The following is a 21,547-nucleotide window of genomic DNA, read 5'->3' on the forward strand; positions in this document are numbered from 1 at the left end:
TATAAATATCATTAGCAGGGAGAAATTACCTCTAAGACTTGAATAAGGCAATCAAGAGAAATGGGGAGTGGGGGCAGGTTTAATGGAAGAACACAGGCTAAAAAGTCCCTACTTGGTCTGATACCACAACCTTTCATAATTGGTCTCCACTAGCAAGCGAGGTAGGGCACAGCAGAATGTTCAATTTAATGAAAGAACATTCTGATTCTCTTAAAGTCATAAAAGAGAAACAGAATTTCTCTGAGAAAAACCAAGGTGACTCCCTCCTGGAGTAACCCCAAAGCAAAACAATTTTTGTTGGTTTTTATTTCTGAGATGCTAATGATAATGCTGATGTTGGCAGTAAAAGCAAGAGCTGATGAGTAGGAGCCAAACTGGAAAATAAAAGCCTCTTGGTTCTAGCACTCCAGAGGGTAGGGAGGAAGTCTTTGGACTTTTAAATAAACTGTGGAGGATTGAGGTAAGGAGGAACAGGGTAGAGACTGCTTTGTATCAAGTGGAAGCCCATAGAAACAGTAGCATTTGATCCCTGGGTTATAGCTCACAGGAAAAAAAAAAAAAAAAAGAGCTTAATTCAGAGCTGTAAGACTGGAGTTTTAGAAAATGAAACTAAGATACAGATTGATCTTAGTCAACAAGGAATCCCCCAAAACTATTCTAGCTTTTTGACTCTATATTCTAAGGGAGAATATACTGGAAAGTCCATGAAAAACAAGAAAAACTATACAGCTAATTTGTATCTAGTTTTTATTCTGAGTTTATTCACAGTGTTGATAAATAGTGTGTTTACCTTAAATATCCGATCATTTCACTTAAATACATATTACTGAGAAGAGGTATATTGTAGACAAAGAGAAAAAAGGAAAAAAAAAACTGATTCTAAGGGCACATTGTGGAGAAACTTTGGCTGTTAAGCACAGGCCTATGCAGTAAAACCATCCAAGAAAACTTGTGTATTTCTCACACAAATGGACTCTTAAAAAAAGAGGAAAGGGGCACTGGGGAAGCGTCATTCTCTTAATTTCAGCTGGGGTCACTGTGGGCTCCAGCCAGTGCTGGGTGTGGAGCCTGCTTGGGATTCTCTCTCTCCCTCTCCCTCTACCCCTCCCAACCCCTGCTCATGCACATGCTCTCTTTCTCTCAAAAACAAACAAACAAAAAACCAAAAAATAAAAACAAAAGAGGAAAGGCAGTCAGAGACCATTTATTTGGGTTTCCACTACTCCAATATCATCATCATTTAAATTCATATATTAAATTACATCTTGCATCCTAAAAATTACTTCAAATAGCATTATTATTATGAATATTAGCCAACATATCTCTAGAACAAGGGCTTAAATTTTCTTAAATTAGACTGAAAGCTCCTAGAAAGCAGTAAGAATGTGAAATATCTCTCAAGTACACTGTAGGATCATCAAAATCTAGTCTCACAGAAAGTAAAAAAAATAAATCTGTCATTCCCTTTTATTTATTCATTTGTTTTTAGAGAGGGGGGAGAAAGAGAGTGGGGGGGAGAGAGAGACAGGGAGGGGGGAGGGACAGAGGGAGAGGGAGAGAGAGAATCTTAATTCCACTATTGCATATTTACCCAAAGAAAACAAAAAGCCTAATTTGAAAAGATATATGCACCCCTATGTTTATTGCAGCATTTTTTACAATAGCCAATATACGGAAGCAGCCTGTGTCCATCAGTAGATGAATGGATAAGGAAAATGTGGTGTGTATGCAATGGAATATTACACAGCCATAAAAAAGAATGAGATTGTGCCATGTGAGACAAAATGGATGGACCTAGACACTATTGTGCTAAATGAAATAAGTCAAGCTGAAAAAGACAAATACCATATGATTCCACTCATAAGTAGAATCTAAAAAAAAAAAAAAGAATAAACAAATGAAAAGCAGAATCGGACCTATAAATACAGAGAACAAACTGATGGTTGCTGGGAGTGGGGCAAAATGGGTGAAGGGAAGAGGGAGGCTTCCAGTTATGGAATAAATAAGTCAATAAAAAGCACAGCATAAGGAATACAGCCAATGATATTGTAATATTGATGTAATAGGACAGATGGTAGCTACACTTGTGGTGAAAACTTGTTAAATCACTAAGTTGTACACCTGAAACTAATATAACATTGTGTGTCAAGTATACTCGAATAAAAGGAAAAGAAAAAAAGGAACCAAATTGAGTCTACAGTTGTGGTAAGATGTCAGCAGAGTAATTTATATTTTTGGCAATATTGTTTCCTGAATTATTTTTGGTCATAACAGTTATGAAAGCCTCTGAGACTTCTGCCATACTTCAGCAAACTTCAACTGATTTTGGGTAGAGTTACTGATAATGTGTTAAGATGTACACACTAAATTTTTCCCTATGTTCAACTGAACCTTAAATATCAAATGGTTGTGCCAGGACAATTCAATGGGGAAAGAATAGTCTCATTAACAAATGGCATTGAGGCAACTGGATATCCATATGCAAGAAAATGAAGTTGGAATCCTGTGGCACACCACATGTAAAAATTAACTCACAATGGGGTCTCAAATATCCAAAGGAATGAAATAAAACTATAAAACTTTTAGAAGAAAATATAAGCATCTATCTTTATGACGTTGAGTTAGGCAAAGTCTTAGACATGACATAAGCAGTAAAAGAAAAATAGAGGGGCGCCTGGGTGGCTCAGTCGATTAAGCAGCTGCCTTCAGCTCAGGTCATGATCTCAGGGTCCTGGAATCGAGCCCCCCGTCAGGCTCCCTGCTCAGTGGAGAGCCTGCTTCTCCCTCTCCCTCTGACTGCTGCTCTGCCTACTTGCGCTGTCAAATAAATACATTTTTAAAAAATTAAATTAAAGAAAAAGAAAAGAAAAAATAGATAAATTTGACTTCATCAAAATTAATAAGACAACCCAAAGAATGGGAATAAATATTTGCAAATTACATATAAGGGACTTGTATTTAGGATATGTAAAGAATATATAAAGAATTCTTACAACTGAATAATAAAAACAATCTAAATTCTAAATGGGTAACTTTTAAAACCCCAATTTAAAAAGAATCTGAATAGATATTTCTCCAAAGAAGATATATAAATGGATAATGCCATGAAAAACTGCTCAACAACAGAGGATGGAAAGAGACAGGAGTGACTTTACACTGGAGAAACCTGATAACCAGTGCCTTAGCCAGGTGATCAAGCTCAGTATCAACAATGATAAATCACATCAATAATACATACCCTTGATATGATATGATGAGAATGACGCTGTATCTCTGTGATCTTCTACTCAAAAACCTCGACCCCAGTCCAATCATGAAAAAATATGAGACAAATTCCAACAGAGGGGCATCTTACAAAATACTTGACCAGTACTCCTCATAACTGTCAAGATCATCAAAAACATCAAAGTATGCAAAACCATTATAGCTAAGAGGAGCCAGAAAGAACTGACAAGTAATGTAATGTGGAATTTTTTTTTTAAAAGATTATTTGAGAGAGAGAGTGCACAAGCAGGAGGGGCAGAGGAAGAGAGAATCCCAAACAAACTGCACGCCAAGTGCAGAGCCCGATGCAAGGCTCCATCTCATGACACTGAGATCACAACCTGAGCCAAAACCAAGAGTCCAACACTTAGCCAACTGCACCACCCAGGCACCCCTGTAATGTGGAATTTTAGATAGGAACTTGGAACTGAAAAAAGATATTAGGTAAAAACTGAAGACATTTGAATAAACTATGGACTTCAGTTAATAACAACATATCAATATTGGTTCATTAATTGTAACAAGTGTACTATACTAATGTAAAAAATTAATAATAGGAGAAACTATGGAGGGGCACCAAATAGGAACTCTTTCTACACTCTGCTCAATTTTTCTATAAACCTAAAACTCTTCTAAAAAATAAACTTTTTAATAATGATAATAATTTTAAGTATACTTAAAAGTATTTTTTAATAATTTTTAATAATAGTTTTTAAACACAAGTTAAATAACAACAAAATCAAAATCAAAATCACAAGGTGCCTGGGTGGCTCAGTCGGTTAAGTGTCCGACGATTGGTTTCAGCTCAGCTTATGATCAGGGTGGTGAGATCGAGCCCTGCGACAGGCTCCATGCTCAGTGGGGAGTATGCTTGAGATTCCCTCCCTCTCCCTCTGCCCCTCCCCCAACTCACATTCTTGCTCACTCTCTCTCAAATACCTCTTCATACTCACTATGATGACTATAATCAAAAAGATAATGAGTGCTGGCAAGAATATGAAGAAATCTGAAACCTCCTACACTTACGGTGGAAATGTAAAATGGTACAGCCACCTTAGAAAAGAGTCTGGCAGATTCTTAAAAGATTAAACATAGAATTACAATATGACCCAGCAATTCTACTCCTAGCCATATACCCAAGAGAAATTAAGACATGTTCGTTCAAAAACTTATACACAAATGTGCATAACGGCATTATTCTTAATAAAGTGGAAACAATCCAAACTTATACCAACTTATGAATGGATAAATTATGGTATATTCATACAATGGAATAGTATTAAGCCATCAGAATAAAGTACTGATATATGCTATAATATGTATGAACCTTGAAAGTATGCTACGTGAAAGTAGCCAATCACAAAAGACCACCAGCATGATTCTAATTATATGAAATGTCCAGAACAGGCATAGCATTTCTTTTGAGGGTTATAAAAATATTCTAAAATTGATTGTGGTGATGGTTCTTCAACTCAGTGAATATATTAAAAACCATTCAATTGTACACTTTAAGTGGGTGACTTGTCTGGTATGTAAATTATATCTCAACAAAGCTGTTTTTTAAGAAATCACAGTTTCTCTTTTTAAAAACAAGGACACTCTTTATTTCATGTCTGTGGTTTAAATTAGGTCCCAATAAACAACAGCAGCTGCCACCTGGTAAACTAGATGGCTTCAAATGCTTGGCAAACAACTTCTGTGTGTATGAGATTTTGAACAGTTGTTTTTAAAGAATACATAAGCAAAGAAAATCAGTCTGTCAGTACATTCTTACACTCTGACGTTGTCATTTAATTCAGGACAGAATGCAATCACCATTTCCCTAAATCAAGAAACCAACAATAATACTATGATTACACTTATGTCCAAAGCAGATGGAGACAGATAATTCACTCTGACAAAAATAAGGCTGAAAATACCGTCAAAAGGGCACAGCAGCAAAAGTCAGAGTGCATGTCTTATGTTTGCGTGGAAAGACAGAACAGATGAACAAAGCAGGCCGAAGTGATATTCTCTGGGCATATTCTTTGCTAAACAATTACAAACATTCCCCCACATGTCTGTAGAAATCCTTCCTGTGGCTTCTTGGGCATATTTCCCTAGAGTACTCCCTCAGAAGCTGACCTAAAACCATCTGTTTGAGGGGCACCTGGGTGGCTCAGGTAGTTAAGTGTCTGCCTTCAGCTCAGGTCATGATCCCTCGGGTCCTGGGGGAGAGAGCACTGGGCTCTCTCTGCTCAGTGGGGAGCCTGCTTCTCCCTCATCCTCTGCCTGACGCTCCCCATGCTTGTGCTCTCTCTCTCTCTCCCAATCTCTTTCTCTGTCAAATAAATAAATAAAATCTTGAAAAAAAAACCCCACATCTGTTTGATAAGCAATCTGACGGTATCCAGGATTCACAGAAAACAGAGCTAAGAATCTTTGGTGGGTGAAAAGAGGACAGAAGAAAAAAAGTGGGCAGTTATTTACCTTCACTGAAGGGACATAAATACCACTCCTGAGTTGGTGATCTGAACTAGGTATAAGGAAAAATAGAGAGATGACAGCACAGCATTAATGGTTTAGGAAAGGAAATTAGACCTTTGTCACAACTTATTTCCTTTTCTTAAACAAGCAAAGAATTTAAATGTACAGTTCACAGAAAAAAACAGATGACCACTAAAGATAGGAAAAATGTCCTATCCATTTATAATTAAAGAAATGCAAAAGGAAGATACATATATCATTTTTCAGATCTCATATTGCCAAATATTTAAAAGTTGGATAAAATCAGTGTAGATGAAGGTACAATTCTCATTTATTCTTGGTGGTATTAAAATAAATTTGGCAGTATTTCTCAATTTTAAATGCTTCTAACTCTGTTTCAGCAATTCAACTTCTAGAAATTTACCCAGCAGTTGCAAAGATAAATGTAAATGTAAATTTATAGTTGCACTACTTGTAATAAATAAAAACTATCAGGGTGCCTGGGTGGCTCAGTCGTTAAGCGTCTGCCTTCGGCTCAGGTCATGATCCCAGGATCCTGGGATCGAGCCCCGCATTGGGCTCCCTGCTCCATAGGAAGCCCACTTCTCTCTCTCCCACTCCCCCTGCTATGTTCCCTCTCTCGCTGTGTCTCTCTCTGTCAAATAAATAAATAAAATCTTTTTAAAAAGGATCTCCTTTTAAAATAAATAGCTAGCTAACTAGCTAGATAAATAAATAAATATAAACTATCTGTCAATAGGGGACTGGTTAAATTATGGTAAGTCTCATTTGGGAATATTTACAGAGAAAATAATATATATAGGATTTACTTCAAAATAACCATGGGATTTACTTCAAAATAATCACATGTTGACTAGGGGGAGTAAGGGGGGAGTACAGATAAAACACGACTGACTATGTTTTTAATAATTTTCATGAGGCTGGTGATGGGTACATGTGGTTCATTATACTCGTCTCCTTATTTTTGTATATGTTTGAAATTTGCCATAATAAAAATATACAAAACTATGAAACAACAATACCGAAGAGGGTAGTGGATAAAGGTACTGACCTACATAATTTGGAAATCACTGGAGTCTGTTAGACTAAAAGCACAGGGAACCACATATTAGCATTATACTCTAGCTAATAAAGCTGTTTCCCACAGGTGTACAGGTTAACAATTCTGAAACCACTATACATGTTTACTGAACCTGAACAATTAGGTAACTGAATGGTGGATGGTAGAAGGTTTCTCACTTTTGGAATGGGAGATTACAGATGAGCAGGACGAAAAGGCTAAATAAAATGATCCATGTGATAAGGGATTAGAGCTAGAATATGAACTTGTGTTTAGCTTAGTAAAAATACAGATGGTTACATCTAGAAATATTTATAGATATGTATGTATGCATATATACATATATTTACTTATTCAGTCAGCTGAGAATGCTTAGAATCAATGAAATCCCAGTTGTAACAAGCACACCTAGAGACAAGATCTTAGTTTCTAACACCACTCTCCAACAAAAGAAACCCAGGTTTCTTGGAGAAATGGCTGATCCCAAGACTGGGACAGGAAATACACAAGATGAGCTGAGCATCTTGTAATGTCAGAAACTAAGGAAATGCTAAAAACAAAAAGATCCTAAATTTACAGAGGTATATCAAAGGGACACAGGAGACTAACTGAATGAGCTTCCAAAAGCCAAATGTGATTATAACCTAAAGTACAAAATAAATATCTCTGAGTTTATACTGATACTAAGGAAATGATTAAACAAACAAATGGAGAAGAACAAATTTCCCTTGCAGAAGAATTCCAAATAATTTATATAGATACTCCACCTGCAAGGATGGGGACCATAAATCCCACTCCTTAAGTGCATGGAGACCTCCCTTCAAAAACTACAGCATGGAGGGGCACCTGGATAGCTCAGTCACTTAAGCACCCAACTCCTGATTCAGCTCAGGTCATGATCTCAGGGTCGTGACAGCACGCCTCCGGTCAGGCTCTGCACTGGGCATGGAGCCAGCTTAGTATTCTCTCTCTCCCTCCCCCACATTCTCACTCTCTCTTAAAAAAAAAGTACAGCATGGGAAATGGGAAGGGGGAGACTAACTTCAGTGGAGAAACCTGTCAACCTCAGCCAGGTGATTAAGGTCATTATCAACAATGATAAATCACGTCGATAATATATACCCTTGATATGATGTGATAAGAATAGCACTGTATCTCTGTGATCTTCCACCTGTGAAAATTAAAAAAGGGAAACCTCATTAAAGTGGATCTGGATGCTAGAAGGGGAGGCTGGAAGGCAGAGCTGTACCACTCAATATCAATTACAGGAGGAATTGTGAATGACAAATCCAACTGAAGAATCATCACTGGAAAAGAATCATCAACTACAGGTCCCAACAGAGAAAGATGTACATTGCATCTCATATAAAAAATCTACTAACTCTGCAACTCAGGCAATGAAAAATCACCCTACTCTTGCTTTTCTCCAATGGACTTTTGTTCAAAACAACTCCTCCCAACTTCCTCTTTCTCCATAAAATAATGTTCCTCTCCTTTGTGAGATTTGCTTATGGCTTTGCAATTCTGTTATTCCCAAATAAACCTATTTTTGCTGGTAAAATAAACTGTTTGCTGGTAAGGCTGTTTTATTTTAAGGTTAACACACCCAAAAACCACAACCTCAGTATAATTATGAGAACAACATCAGACAAATTCCAAAAGAGAAGCATCCTAAAAATACTTGACTCCTCAAAACTATCAAGGTCATCAAAAACAAGGAAAGTCTGTGACAGCCAAGAGAGCCTAAGTAGACATGACTACTAAATTAATGTGGTGTCCTGGATGGGACCCTGGACAAAGAAAAGACATTAGATAAAAATTTGAAGTGGTTAATAATAACGTATCAATATTGATTCATTAACTGAAATAAATCTACTCTAATATGTTAATAATAATGAAAACTGGATGAGGAAGTATATATAGAACTCTGTACTATCATCTCTATTTTTCGGTAATCTAAAACTGTTCTAAAAAACAAAACGTGTTTTAAAGCTTATGAAAAAAGGATAGACACTTAATAAAAATCAGCAGTGCATTTTTTAAAATCTCATGCAAATGAAAAATTGTGTAACAGGGGTGCCTGGGTGGCTCAGATGGTTAAGCATCTGCCTTTGGCTCAGGTCATAATCTCAGGGTCCTGGGATCAAGCCCCACATAGGGCTCCCTGCTCAGCGGGGAGTCTGCTTCTCCATCTGCCCCTCACCCCGCACATGCTCTGTCTCTCTCTCAAATAAATAAATATTTTTTTAAAAAATTTTGTATAGCAGAGAAAAAATAAATCTCACGCAAATAATTTCTAGTGTCTTTACTACTCCAAAAAGGATATATCCCAGTGAAATGCTGTCTCATAAGAACTAGCCTAGATAAAAATTATAAAAATGTTAAGTTTTTTGTTGTTGTTGTTGTTGTTGTTTGCTTTCCAGTGGTGACAACCTCCCCATGAGAGGACCTCCTCCACCCATCCGCAGAGGAGGAAAAGAGTAAGCACAAGAAGTGCCTGATGCACAGCCCCAACTCCTACTTCATGGATGTGAAGTGTCCAGGATGCTACAAAATCACCACCACCTTTAGCCATGCACAAACAGTAGTTTTGTGTGTTGGCTTCTCCACTGTCCTTTGCCAGTGTATAGGAGGAAAAGCAAGGCTTACAGAAGGCTGCTCCTTCAGATGGAAGCAAAACTAAAAGCACCCTGATGGAATTAAGGTCTTAATACTATTTGGAAGCAATGACCAAGTTTGTAACTGTCACTGAATATACATTATTTAATATCTACAGTGTATAGCACTGGGCCACATGATTTAAAAGTTAAATTCTATGTAAAATGCACCAGTAATTTTTTTGTTTTTGTTTTTTCTGGACATTCCCTTAACACAAGTCACTAGGTAGTATTTCAGCAGCTCCATTCAAGGAAAGAGCAGTATGAGTCTTAGCAAAAATGAGTAATCATTTTTCACTTCAGACTATTTTAACTGTGTATCAATAATACTTGCCTCTATTTGCATAATATTTATAGTTTGCAAAGCATGTATGCCCACCTTCACATGACACCACCCCACTCCAGGAAGGCCTCCAAGCTAAACTCACACTCCTGGTAAGCACCCCATAGCATTGCATTAATCTCTAACTTAACCTCCATACATTGTTAGTGATCTGATGAATGTTGTGTCTTGCCCCAAAAGCTGTAAGCGACTGAGCCACCCAGGCGCCCAAAGCTGTAAGCTTCTTAAGGTTAGGTATCATGCTGTATTAATCTTTGAGTCCCCAGGGCTTAATGTTGTACCTAGAATATTTTAGATGTTTAATTAATATTTGATGAATGAATTAAAAACTCTGTGAATTTTATAATCTTACATTTCTCAGCAGGGTTCTGGTTATACTAAACATTTTAAATAATGATACTGGTTTTGTGGGTGTCACTATTTTAAATTGTCATTATTTAAAACAAACAATAAACAGGGGCGCCTGGGTGGCTCAGTCGTTAAGCGTCTGCCTTCAGCTCAGGTCATGATCCCAGGGTCCTGGAATTGAGCCCCACATCGGGCTCCCTGTTCCGCAGGGAGCCTCCTTCTCCCTCTCCCACTCCCCTTGCTTGTGTTCCCCCTCTCATTGTCTCTCTCTCTGTCAAATAAATAAATAAATAATCTTTAAAAAATAAATATATTAAAATAAATTTTAAAAAAAGAATTAAAAGCACCCTGAATCAAGATGAGTGGGAAACTGTACCAAGAAACACATTTTGGATAACATATAGATGGATAGATAGAAAGATAGATAGATATAGATATTAAATCTTAATACAGACTGGTTTAGGGAATATTACATTTTTATTAAGTACTCTGTACCTATGCACAGACAGGACAAATTAGAGGACATTAGAACTTATTCATCCTTAAGATCAGAAGAAGGAAACAAAGATTCTCTGAGATTCAGCATGATAATACTTACATTATATGATAATGTAGTCTCTATAAATTGTGTAAGTAGAAATTTGGTATATTTTAAATGCATTAGAAAATATTGCTCTTTAAATACTGTTGATATATTATTATAAAAAACAAAATCTCTTTTTCTTTTGCAAATTTGATGTCCACATAAAAAAGGTATAAAAATATTAAAGTAGAGCAAATGGTGATGAATGGAATAAGAAGGAATGAAGTGAGACTATTGATTCTATTTGATCTTTAAAATCCTAATAAGAGAATTCTATATGGAACTTCTCATCTCATGAACTATATCTTAAATAGTTTAATTCATTAAATACTTACTGAGCCTACTTACTACTATAAGCCAGATATAGTGCTAATATTAGAGATACAAAGATGACTAAAATCGGGATCTTCAAAGTGTTCACTAATGAGGGGAAAAAGAAAAACTGTAACAGAGATAAGAACAAAGGCCCTTGGAAAGTCTATAAAGACTTTCCAGAGGAAGTAATAATTGAATTGGGTTTTAACACTATTGTATAATAAAGAATTTGGTCTTTGTGCCTGGTTCCTGGGAGTAAGCCTCTAGACCTTTGGAATTTCCCAAATGGTAGGAGTGTCTGTGCTATTCAAGGTGGGCTGTTTCAGCCACACTGGGTTTATGCTAACCAAGTGACTGACACTGGGCCCCTAGTTTCAAAATGGGGGCTGCCCATCTTAGAAAGACCAACCATGTGATTAAAGGATTGGTGCACTGAGCCACATGATATTAGCCTGACCTCTGGGGAATAGAAAGAGGTTGAAGACAGAGTTCAGTCATATGGCCAATGATTCAATCACTCCTGTCTACATAATGAAACCCTAGTAAAAACTCTGAACACAGAGTTGGTGATCTTCTCTGGTTGATAATACACATTGACATGCTGGGAGGGTGACATATCCTGAGGACACAGAAGCTTTGCTTTTAGGAACCTCCCAGACCTTGCTCTGTACAACTCTCCCTTTTGCTGGTTCAAATTTGTAACCTTTTGCTATAATAAAACTGTAATCATAATTATAGCACTTTCCTGAGTTCTATGAGTTGTTCTAGTGAATTATCAAACCCGAGGGGCTCAGAACTCCTGAATTTGGTCAGAAATACAGATGGCCTAGAGACTCCTGAACTTGTGGTTGGCATTTCAAATGCAGAAAGTCTTGTAACAATGCCTTTAATTTGTGCAAATTAAGCTAATTCTCATTAATGTCAAAACTACATTGCAAATACCCTACAGGAATTAGTTTAAAATATGGATTTACAAAATTATTCATCACAAAATACAGCGTATATAAATACAATGGAATGTTACAGAATGATCTATCATAGCCACTAACTCAGGGAATAAACAGGTAAGCCCTAGAGTGCTGCTGTAGCCAAATGTTCCATCCTGAGGAATCCCAAGCAGGTTGGACAAATTGAAAGCACAGCTCCAGGATGGGTTTCCCAAGACCGTTACCGAACAAACTTGGATAAACTCATCCCAAGAGAAGTCAGTAACTCAAGAGATGAGGGTTTGGAAAAGAGAAAGGGAGAGATTTACTTCAAGTGCTGGCAGCTGGGGGAGGTGGCAGCCTCAAGCCTTACCAACCGACTTCTCTGCCAGCAAGATAGATACCTAGAGTTTTACAGGGAGAGGTTCAGTGAGGCAGCACGAGAGAGCAGGCAGAGGGCATGTGATTATGGGTGGGGGTCAGTATGTGTTCAGTGGTGATCATGGGCAGGGAAGGGGATGTGGTGGGGTGTGTGGTCTTCTAGGCATTCTGTTACTATCAGGGCTTTCCTGGTCTGGTGATTGGAATTTTCTGGTCATTGCAAACATCTCTGTCAATGCATTAAGAAAGTGCCATAAGAAATAAACACAATGGGTTATAGTTAGGACATGAATTAAGTGGGCTTATCTATTTCTAGTTTTAACTGTCGGGGTCTATAGTTGAACAAGCATGACTCAGTCATGAAAAAATTATGTTGTAGATGAATATTTACTGACATGAACACATAAACATCATGTGTTCTCCAGATCCATTCTCTTCCCCTGAGGTCCAGACTTGTACATTCAACTTCCTACTGAACATTACCACTTGGTTGTCTTGGTTGTCTCAAACCTAACATGTCCAAAAGAAAAAATCTTAACTCTCACCAAATACACCCCAGTCAGCTCCTCCGCACTCTTCCCTATCTCAGTAAATAGTACTACCATTCACTCACTTGTTCTGGCCAAAGTTGGAGCCATGCTTGACTTCCTTCTTTCCCTAAGAGCTCACCAATCCATCAGCAAATCTTACAGGTGCTACTATCAAAACATATCCCCTCTTACCACCTCCACCGTTACCATCCTAGACAAAGCCATCCTCTCTACTGCCTAGAATAATACTACAATAGCCTTCTATTTGGTCCCCATGCTTCCATCACAGTCAGTCACTCCACACAGCAACCAGAATAATCTTTAATAAGATTATTGTTGGTGATCTTCTAATAAATTCATGTTATTATGCATATAAAACACTCCAATGTCTTCCCAATACATTCTGAATAAAATCTAGATTCCTTACCTTATGATCCAGCTTCTACTTCTCTTAATAATTTCATCTTTACTGCTCTTTGCCCTTCATTTTTCAAAGATTCCAAGCAACTGCCCATCTCAAGTCTTCTTCACTTGCTAATCTCTCTCCACTGAATGTCTATTCCCTAGCTATGTGTATAGTCTGAACCTTCATTTCATTCAGGTCTCTATTAAATGTTACCCTCCTCAAAGGGACTTCCCTTCATCTAAAATTACCACCTGTTTCAACTATACTTCAATGAAAAAATAATTTTTTTAAAACTAAAATGACCACTTGCCACCCTATCTCCTTACCTTGCTTTATTTTGTTGTTGTTGTACTTAACAGTACCAGATATTATATCTACCTTCTCTATTAGAATGTAAGCTCCCTAAGGCAGACACTTGGTCAATTTTGTTTGCTATAGAATCTCCAGAGTCTATACACAGTGGGCAAGACATAAATACTTGTTGAATGAATGATTAGGATGTTAGGTGAAAGGAGTAAATTATAACAGTACTTTCAAAATTATTTCATTCTTATAAAATTAAACAAAATGGAAAACAAAAGCCACGATGTATACAAACACACACACACACACACACACACACACACAGGGTCAATCCTCATTATTCATGGATTCCATATCTGAAAATTTGCCTACTGATCAAAATATATTTGTAACTCAAAAAATCAATATTTGCAGCACTTCTTTGGTCAATCATGGACATGTGAATGTACAGAATGGTAAAAATTTTGAGTTGCCTGACATGCACATTCCCAACCAAGGTCAAACTAGGCAATGCTTGGCCTTCTTGTTTCAGCTTTCATACTATAAAAAGGTTCCTTTTTGTGGTATGGTGTCATATTTTTCGTATTTTTGTGCTCTTGGTTGGTGATTTCACTGTTTAAAATGACCCCCAAGTATAGAGCTAAAGTGCTATCCAGTATTTCTAAGTGCAAGAAGGCTGTGATGTGCCTTCTGGAGAAAATACATGTTATATACATTCGTTCAAGCATAAATTATAGGACTGTTTGTTTTGAGTTCAATGTAAATGAATTAATTATATATATATTAAATAGGGTGTCTTTAGGGCACCTGTGTGCCTCAGTTGGTTAAGCATCTGCCTTTGGCTCAGGTCATGATCCCAGGGTCCTGGGATCAAGTCCCACATTGGGCTCCCTTCTCAGAGAGAAGCCTGCTTCTCCCTCTGCCCTTCCCCCCACCATGGGTACTCTCGTGCTCTCTCTCTCTCAAAAATAAATTAATTAATTAATTTTTTAAAAAAGACACTTCAAAAAAATAAAAATAAATAAATAAATAAGGTGTCTTTAAAAAACACACATAAAATGAGTTTAGGTATTAATCAGTTAATGAAAATGTAACCAGAGGCACATAGGAACCTAATCCTGTATTTCCTCTAGGAGCAATAATTCAGTATTCATTAATTCAGTGTTCACAATGATGTTACAGAATGTATTACCACCAATAACGTGTGTGTGTGTATTAAATTAAAAGGTCAGAGAGATTATATGTCATTATACCATGATATTAATATAGTTAATATAATCTTTGGGCAGGAATATTATAGGGCATTTACTTCTTATTCTTTCCTTATTTGTTTTTTGCTGGAAGAAAAAAATTGAGTCACTTCCAACATTTTAAAATAAGAATTATATTAGTAAACATTGTAGGGTAGCCAAAGAAATATAAAATAAAAATAGGATATGAACACTGATTTTTTTTCAGTAATTAAAAGTGTAAATTTAGGGCACTTGGGTGGCTCAGATGGTTAAGCGTCTGCCTTCAGCTCAGGTCATGATCCCGGGATCCTGGGATCAAGTCCCGCATCAGGCTCCCTGCTCACCGGGAAGCCTGTTTCTCCCCCTGCCTCTGCCTCACTCTCTCTCTCTGACTCTCATGAATAAATAAATAAATAATCTTTAAAAGTATAAATTTATAGCTCTCCTCTTAACTTAAGCCTGGGTCTTCTAAATCAAACCTCCTATGTGCAAATACCCATGTATATTTATACCCTTCTCCCTGATCAGTAACCAACAGACAATTCAAATACTAACAGTTTAAAACTCATTCATTTATAATTATAGAATCTTAAGAGTAGAAAGAATCTTTACAGAGCATATACTTAGGTTTCTAACCTAATGTAAGAACCCTTTTTATAATCTTTTTTATAAGGGGTCACTCAGCCTCTGCCAGAATATGTTCAAGAACAGAGTACATTATCCCACAAGGCAGCAAATTTTAATTTTTTTTAAAGATTTATTTATTTATTTATTTGAGCGAGCACACACATGTGCACAAGTAGGGGGAGGAGCAGAGGGAGAGAATCTTCAAGACATCCTGCTGACTGGGGAGCCCCACACAGGGCTCAATCTCACAACCCATGAGATCATGACCTGAGCTGAAACTGAGTCAGATGCTCAACCGAGTCTCAGGCACCCCAAGGCAACAGATTTTAATTTACACACACCGTTCTTAGTTCAATCTCTGATCCAAAAGCAAGCAGATCTACTGTCTCCTCTTTATATAAGCCTTCCAAATGTAAGACAAAACTCGTATGTTCCCTTGATCACCTCTTTCGGGCTAAATATTCTAGTATGACTATGACTGTGTGGTACACAACTTTATTCATGCCCTTGTGTAATCCCCACTCTTTGAATACAGGCTGGACCTGGTGATTTACTTCTAATAAAAAGAATATGGCAAAGGTGATGGGATGTCATTTCCAAAATTAGGTTACAGACTCTGGCTTCCATCTTCTTCACTGTCATGGAAGCCAGTTGTGGTGTTTTAAAACTGCTCTGTGGTGAGTCCCACAAGGCAAGGAACTGAAAAACGCCTCCAGAAACAAGCTAGCAAAGAACTAAGGCCCTCAGTCAATCAACCCATGAGGAACTGAAACCTGCCAATAACCACACAAGAGAACTTGGAAGCAGATCCTCCCCCAATTGAATCTTCAGAGGAAACCAAAACTCTAGCTAACAACCTGACTGCAACCTGTGAGAGACACACTTTGATTCCTTTTCCTTTTTTTCACATTCAAATAATGTGAACTTTTTTTCAGTTAATTAACATATAGTGTATTATTAGTTTCAGAGGTAGAGGTCAGTGATTCATCAGTTGCATGTAACACCCAGTGCTCATTACATCACGTGCCCTCCTTAATGTCCATCACCCAGCTACCCCATCTCCCTCCCCTCCAGCAATCCTCAGTTTGTTTCCTATGATTAAGAGTCTCTTATAGTTTGTCTCCCTCTCTGATTTCATCTTGTTTCATTTTTCCATCCATTCCCCTAAGATCCTCTGTTTGGTTTCTTATCTTTTTTCAAATATTTTACTTATTTATTTGAGAGAGAGTGAGAAAGAGCAAGAGCAGGGTGGGGGCAAAGGGAGAACCAGACTCCCCACTGAGCAGAACGCCCAACGTGGGGCTGGATCCTGGGACTCCGGGATCATTACCTGAGCCAAAGGCAGACGCTTAACCAGCTGAGCCATCCAGGCGCCCCTGTTTTGTTTCTTAAATTCCACATATAAGATCATATGATAATTGTCTTTCTCTGATTGACTCATTTAGCTTAGCATAATACCCTCTAGTTCCATCCACATCATTGCAACTGGCAAGATTTCATTTTTTGAAGGCTGAGTAGTATTCCATTGTATATATATACCACATCTTCTTTATCCATTCATCTGTTGATGGACATCTGGGCTCTTTCCATAGTTTGTCTGTTGTGGACATTGCTGCTATAAACATTGGGGTGCAGTGCCCTTTGGATCATTACATTTGTATCTTTGGGGTAAATACCTAGTAGTGCAATTGCTGGGTCACAGGGTAGCACACACCTTGATTCCTGATCCACAGAAACTTAGACAACAAATATTTGTTGCTTTAAGTCACTAAATTTTGGGTAATTTGTTATGCAGCAATAGATAAGTAATACACCTAGCAATTTCACTTCTCATCATACCTTAGAAAAATTCTCATACATGTATCTTTATTAGAGAAAAACACAAAAACAATTTAAATGCTCATAAAAAGGAAATTACTAAATACAATGTACTATAATCTTAAGATTTATTGCTATGCAGCATTCAAAAATGGATGAACTAGATCTATTTATTTAAACATTCGATCTTGGGCGCCTGGGTGGCTCAGTTGGTTAAGCGACTGCCTTCGGCTCAGGTCATGATCCTGGAGTCCCGGGATCGAGTCCCACATCAGGCTCCCCGCTCAGCAGGGAGTCTGCTTCTCCCTCTGACCTGACCCCCTCTTGTGCTCTCTCTCTCTCATTCTCTCTCTCAAATAAATAAATAAAATCTTAAAAAAAAATAAAAATAAACATTTGATCTCAACATAATGCTGAAAAAAAAACTGCAGAATTACCCCTAAAATATTCCACTTATGTAAAAATTCTTTTTAAGTTTTTATTATTTTTAAGTAATCTCTACTCCAAACATGGGACTTGAACTCACAACCCCAAGATCAAGAGTTGCATGCCCTACTGACTGAGCCAGCCAGGGACCCCTATTTATGTAAAATTTTTATTTATTTTTTTTATTTTTAATTATTTTATTTTTAAGTAATCTCTCCACCCAACATGGGGCTCAAATCGAGATCAAGAGTCACATGCTGTATGCTCTATTGACTGAGCCAGCCAGATACCCCCATTTATGTAAAATTTCTAAAATACATAAAGCACTACTATATATTAGTTGTGGATACATTTTATACATATACAAAATTAAAAGAAATGGATTGTATTTCTATTTAAATATGTTAATTAAACAATTTACCTCTAGACCCTCCTAATTTAATTCTCCACTAAAAATAAGAGTAAAGGAATACAAAAGGTAAAAATCCACAAGGATAAAGAAACTGAGAACATAAATGACTGCAGGGGTAGAATTTACACAAAATTTTAAAAGCTGGAAAGCAGATAAATGTGTGGTAATTGATTAACATACCAGAGAAAGAACCAGAGGGTAAATGTTGGCAAACAAAATCATACATACTCCTACTACGGAGCCCAGGAAAGGCTCAGGAATTGGAACCCTTTGCAGGAGGGAATCTGGGGTGGAACTTAAAAATGGAAAAGCAATTTAAAAATGTGTTTAAGAAGCAGCGAAATGCTTCAAATTCTCTCTTTCAACCGAATACAGCCAGGCAAATGCCCCTTCTTTATATCTGAAGACTTTAGGCTTACTTTCTGAAGTATGAGCCAGAGAGGGTGTGATAGTGGGACACATCAGGCACAGCTAACCCGGGTGAGATGCCTTATTAATACCAGGGAAATTTTTAATTCAATATAAAGTTCAATCTTTAAAAAGCACAAGGAAATTAAATGAAAGTCTATATACTAAATGGGGAGATCCCCAGTCCCTCTTCTCCTTCTCAGTACCAAACCACTTGTAGTCAGACTCCAAGCTCCCCCAGCAAGAAACTGGAGGACTTCCATCTGGGAAAATTGACCAGCCCAAAAGAATACCTATAAATACATACAGCTGATGGTACCCAAATGGGGATAGGGGAGGGGAGCTTGAAGGAGACAGACAATCCAGGGAATATAAGAAAACCTAAAAATCTAAAATGTATTTCTCAGAGGTAAGATTTTGCATCTCTAAACCGAGAAATAATACAAAGTTCAATGAAAGATTTGAAAGACAAATTTAAGGAAATCTCCCAAAAAGTAAAATATAAAGACAGAGAACTACAAAAGATAATAGATTTTTTTTTAAGATTTTATGTATTCATTTGACAGAGGGAGACACAGCGAGAGAGGGAACACAAGCAGGGGGAGTGGGAGAGGGAGAAGCAGGCTTCCCACGTGGAGCAGGGAGCTTGACACAGGGCTTGATACCAGGACCCTGGGGCCACGACCCGGGCCGAAGGCAGACACCCAACAACTGAGCCACCCAGGTGCCCCAAAAAGATAATAGATTAAAAAACAGAGAATCAATTCAGGCTTTCCAGAAAAAGAGAAAAGTATTGAAGAAAAAGTACAAAAAATAGCGCAGACTTTAAGATCATAAGTTTTCAATTTTAAAGGAATCACAAAGCCCCTAGCATAATGAATTTAAAAATCTACACAATAGCACAAATAATTCTAAACTGGAGAACACTAGGAATAAAGGGAAAATTCTGTAAGTATCTAGAGAGAAGAAAAAAATTGGTATCATACACAGGAATGAAATCAGAATGGCATCAGGATGCACAACAATGTAAATGTACTTATTGCCACAGAACTACACACTTAAAAATGGTTAAAACGGTAAGCTTTATGTTATGTATATTTAACCAAAGAAAAGTGTAAAAAAAAGAATGATGGAGCAGGGTGCCTGGGTGGCTCAGTTGTTAAGTATCCGACTCTTGATCTCAGCTCCAGTCTTGATCTCAGAATCATGAGTTCCAGCCCCACATACTGGGCATGAAGCCTACTTTAAAAAAGAGAGAGAGAATGATGGAGCACTTCAGTGGTAAGATCCCAATTCCTTCATAAGAATGAGTGCATATAGGGGTGCTTGGGTGGCTCAGTCGGTTCAGCGTCTGCCTTTGGCTCAGATCATGATCTCAGGGTCCTGGGATGGAGCCCTGCATCAGGCTCCCTGCTCAGCAGGGAGTCTGCTTCTCCCTCTCCCTCTATATGCTCACTCTCTCTCTCTCTCTCAAATAAATATTAAAAAAAAAAAGAATTAGTGCATATAAAAACACTACATTTTCTGTAGAATTCTGAAGTAAATGTATGCATTGCAAATGCCCAGTCTGTTTTACTAGAAATTACATATTTTTATTTATTTCTTAAAAAACTACCATTTGTTTTTGTAAAAATAAAATAAAAAGAATATTAAACTTTTCATAGGCAACACGGGAAGAAAATAGCAATACCTTTAAAATAATGAGAAAATGATTTCCAACAAAAATTCTATTCCTAAATAGAGTATTATTTAATATCGAGGGTAGAATAAAAACATTTTCATATATGCAAGATTTCAAAAAATTTAATTCCTATATGTATTAACTCTCAGAGAGCTTCTGGAGAACCAAGAAAGAAAATGACATGTAATTCAGGAAACAGAATTCCCAGGATGACAGTGAAAGGAAATCCCAGGGTGAGATCTGTAGAGCAGGCCCACCTACCAACCAACCTAGGCTAGAGCAGAATATAGAAGAATATACAGAATATACAAAGTAGATCTCTAAGGGTTAAAAAAACTGAGAAATTATCTATTGGATTTGAATGAATAGGGCAGAGTTTTATAGTCTGGCTGAGAATCTGGGAATGATTTAATAATCTGAACTTTAAAAACTGAGCAAATAAAAAAAGCAAGGCAATTAATTATGCCTACAGAAAATTAAAAGTTATATAAGAAAACAATTATAATCATGGTATATTATATAGCTCAGGTTCAATATTTGTGTAAAATAAAAAATAATTATTTAACCCCCAAATTATATAACCATATTGAGAATATAAGGGAAAAGACATATATGCATTTAAAAGAACCAAAGGCTCATCTTCTATGGCACTGTATATAGGCTTAATATTTTTTTTAAAAGCGAGTGTCATGGCTATGCTATTAGAAATATTTAAGATCTGGGGATGCCTGGGTGGCTCAGTTGGTTAAGCGACTGCCTTTGGCTCAGGTCATGATCCTGGAATCCCAGGATCGAGTCCCGCATCAGGCTCCCTGCTCAGCAGGGAGTCTGCTTCTCCCTCTGACCCTCCCCCCTCTCATGTGCTCTCTCTCTCTCTCTCATTCTCGCTCTCAAATAAGTAAATAAAATCTTAAAAAAAAAAAGAAATATTTAAGATCTGGGAGCCTGGGGGGGCTCAGTTGGTTAAGTGTCTGCCTTCAGCTCAGGTCATGATCTCAAGGTCCTGGGATCCAGCCCAACTCCCTGCTCAGTGGGGAGTCTGCTTCTCCTTCTCCCTCTCCCTCTGACTCCTACTTGTGTGCAAACTCTTTCTCTCAAATAAATAAATAAAATCTAAAAAAAAAAAGAAAAAGAAATATTTAAGATACATGACTGTGGTTTACTCTATGGGTGGGATAACTGCTATTTTTCCCTTCTAAGCATATAATACTATACAAATTTTTGAAACTATGGACATGTATTACCTTGATAAAAATAAGACAGAGTTCCTTGTAGGAAGGAGGAGGAAAGGGGCTTTGACTTCATCTCATTTTTTTTTTCTTTCTAAAAGAACAGCTAAG

General features: G+C 37.3%; 2 protein-coding genes across 5 annotated transcripts in view; one reads left to right on the plus strand and one right to left on the minus strand.

Annotated features, from left to right (window-relative positions):
* USP54 (ubiquitin specific peptidase 54) overlaps nucleotides 1-21,547 on the minus strand; it is a 119,010-nt gene that overhangs the window by 79,475 nt on the left and 17,988 nt on the right. The window lies entirely within an intron of this gene.
* LOC113921989 (40S ribosomal protein S27-like) lies at nucleotides 332-9,567 on the plus strand. The gene is made up of 2 exons (XM_027593621.1): nucleotides 332-460; nucleotides 9,235-9,567. Exon 2 carries the CDS (start codon nucleotides 9,312-9,314, stop codon nucleotides 9,492-9,494), a length of 183 nt encoding a protein of 60 aa, XP_027449422.1. The 5' UTR covers nucleotides 332-460; nucleotides 9,235-9,311; the 3' UTR covers nucleotides 9,495-9,567.

The sequence above is a fragment of the Zalophus californianus genome, chromosome 15, assembly GCF_009762305.2.
Source record: "Zalophus californianus isolate mZalCal1 chromosome 15, mZalCal1.pri.v2, whole genome shotgun sequence".
In the NCBI taxonomy this organism is placed as follows: Eukaryota; Metazoa; Chordata; class Mammalia; order Carnivora; family Otariidae; genus Zalophus; species Zalophus californianus.

What these genes read in the sequence shown, in the direction of transcription:
- LOC113921989 (XM_027593621.1), top strand. Translation starts at nt 9,312, where the DNA reads ATGCACAGCCCCAACTCCTACTTCATGGATGTGAAGTGTCCAGGATGC.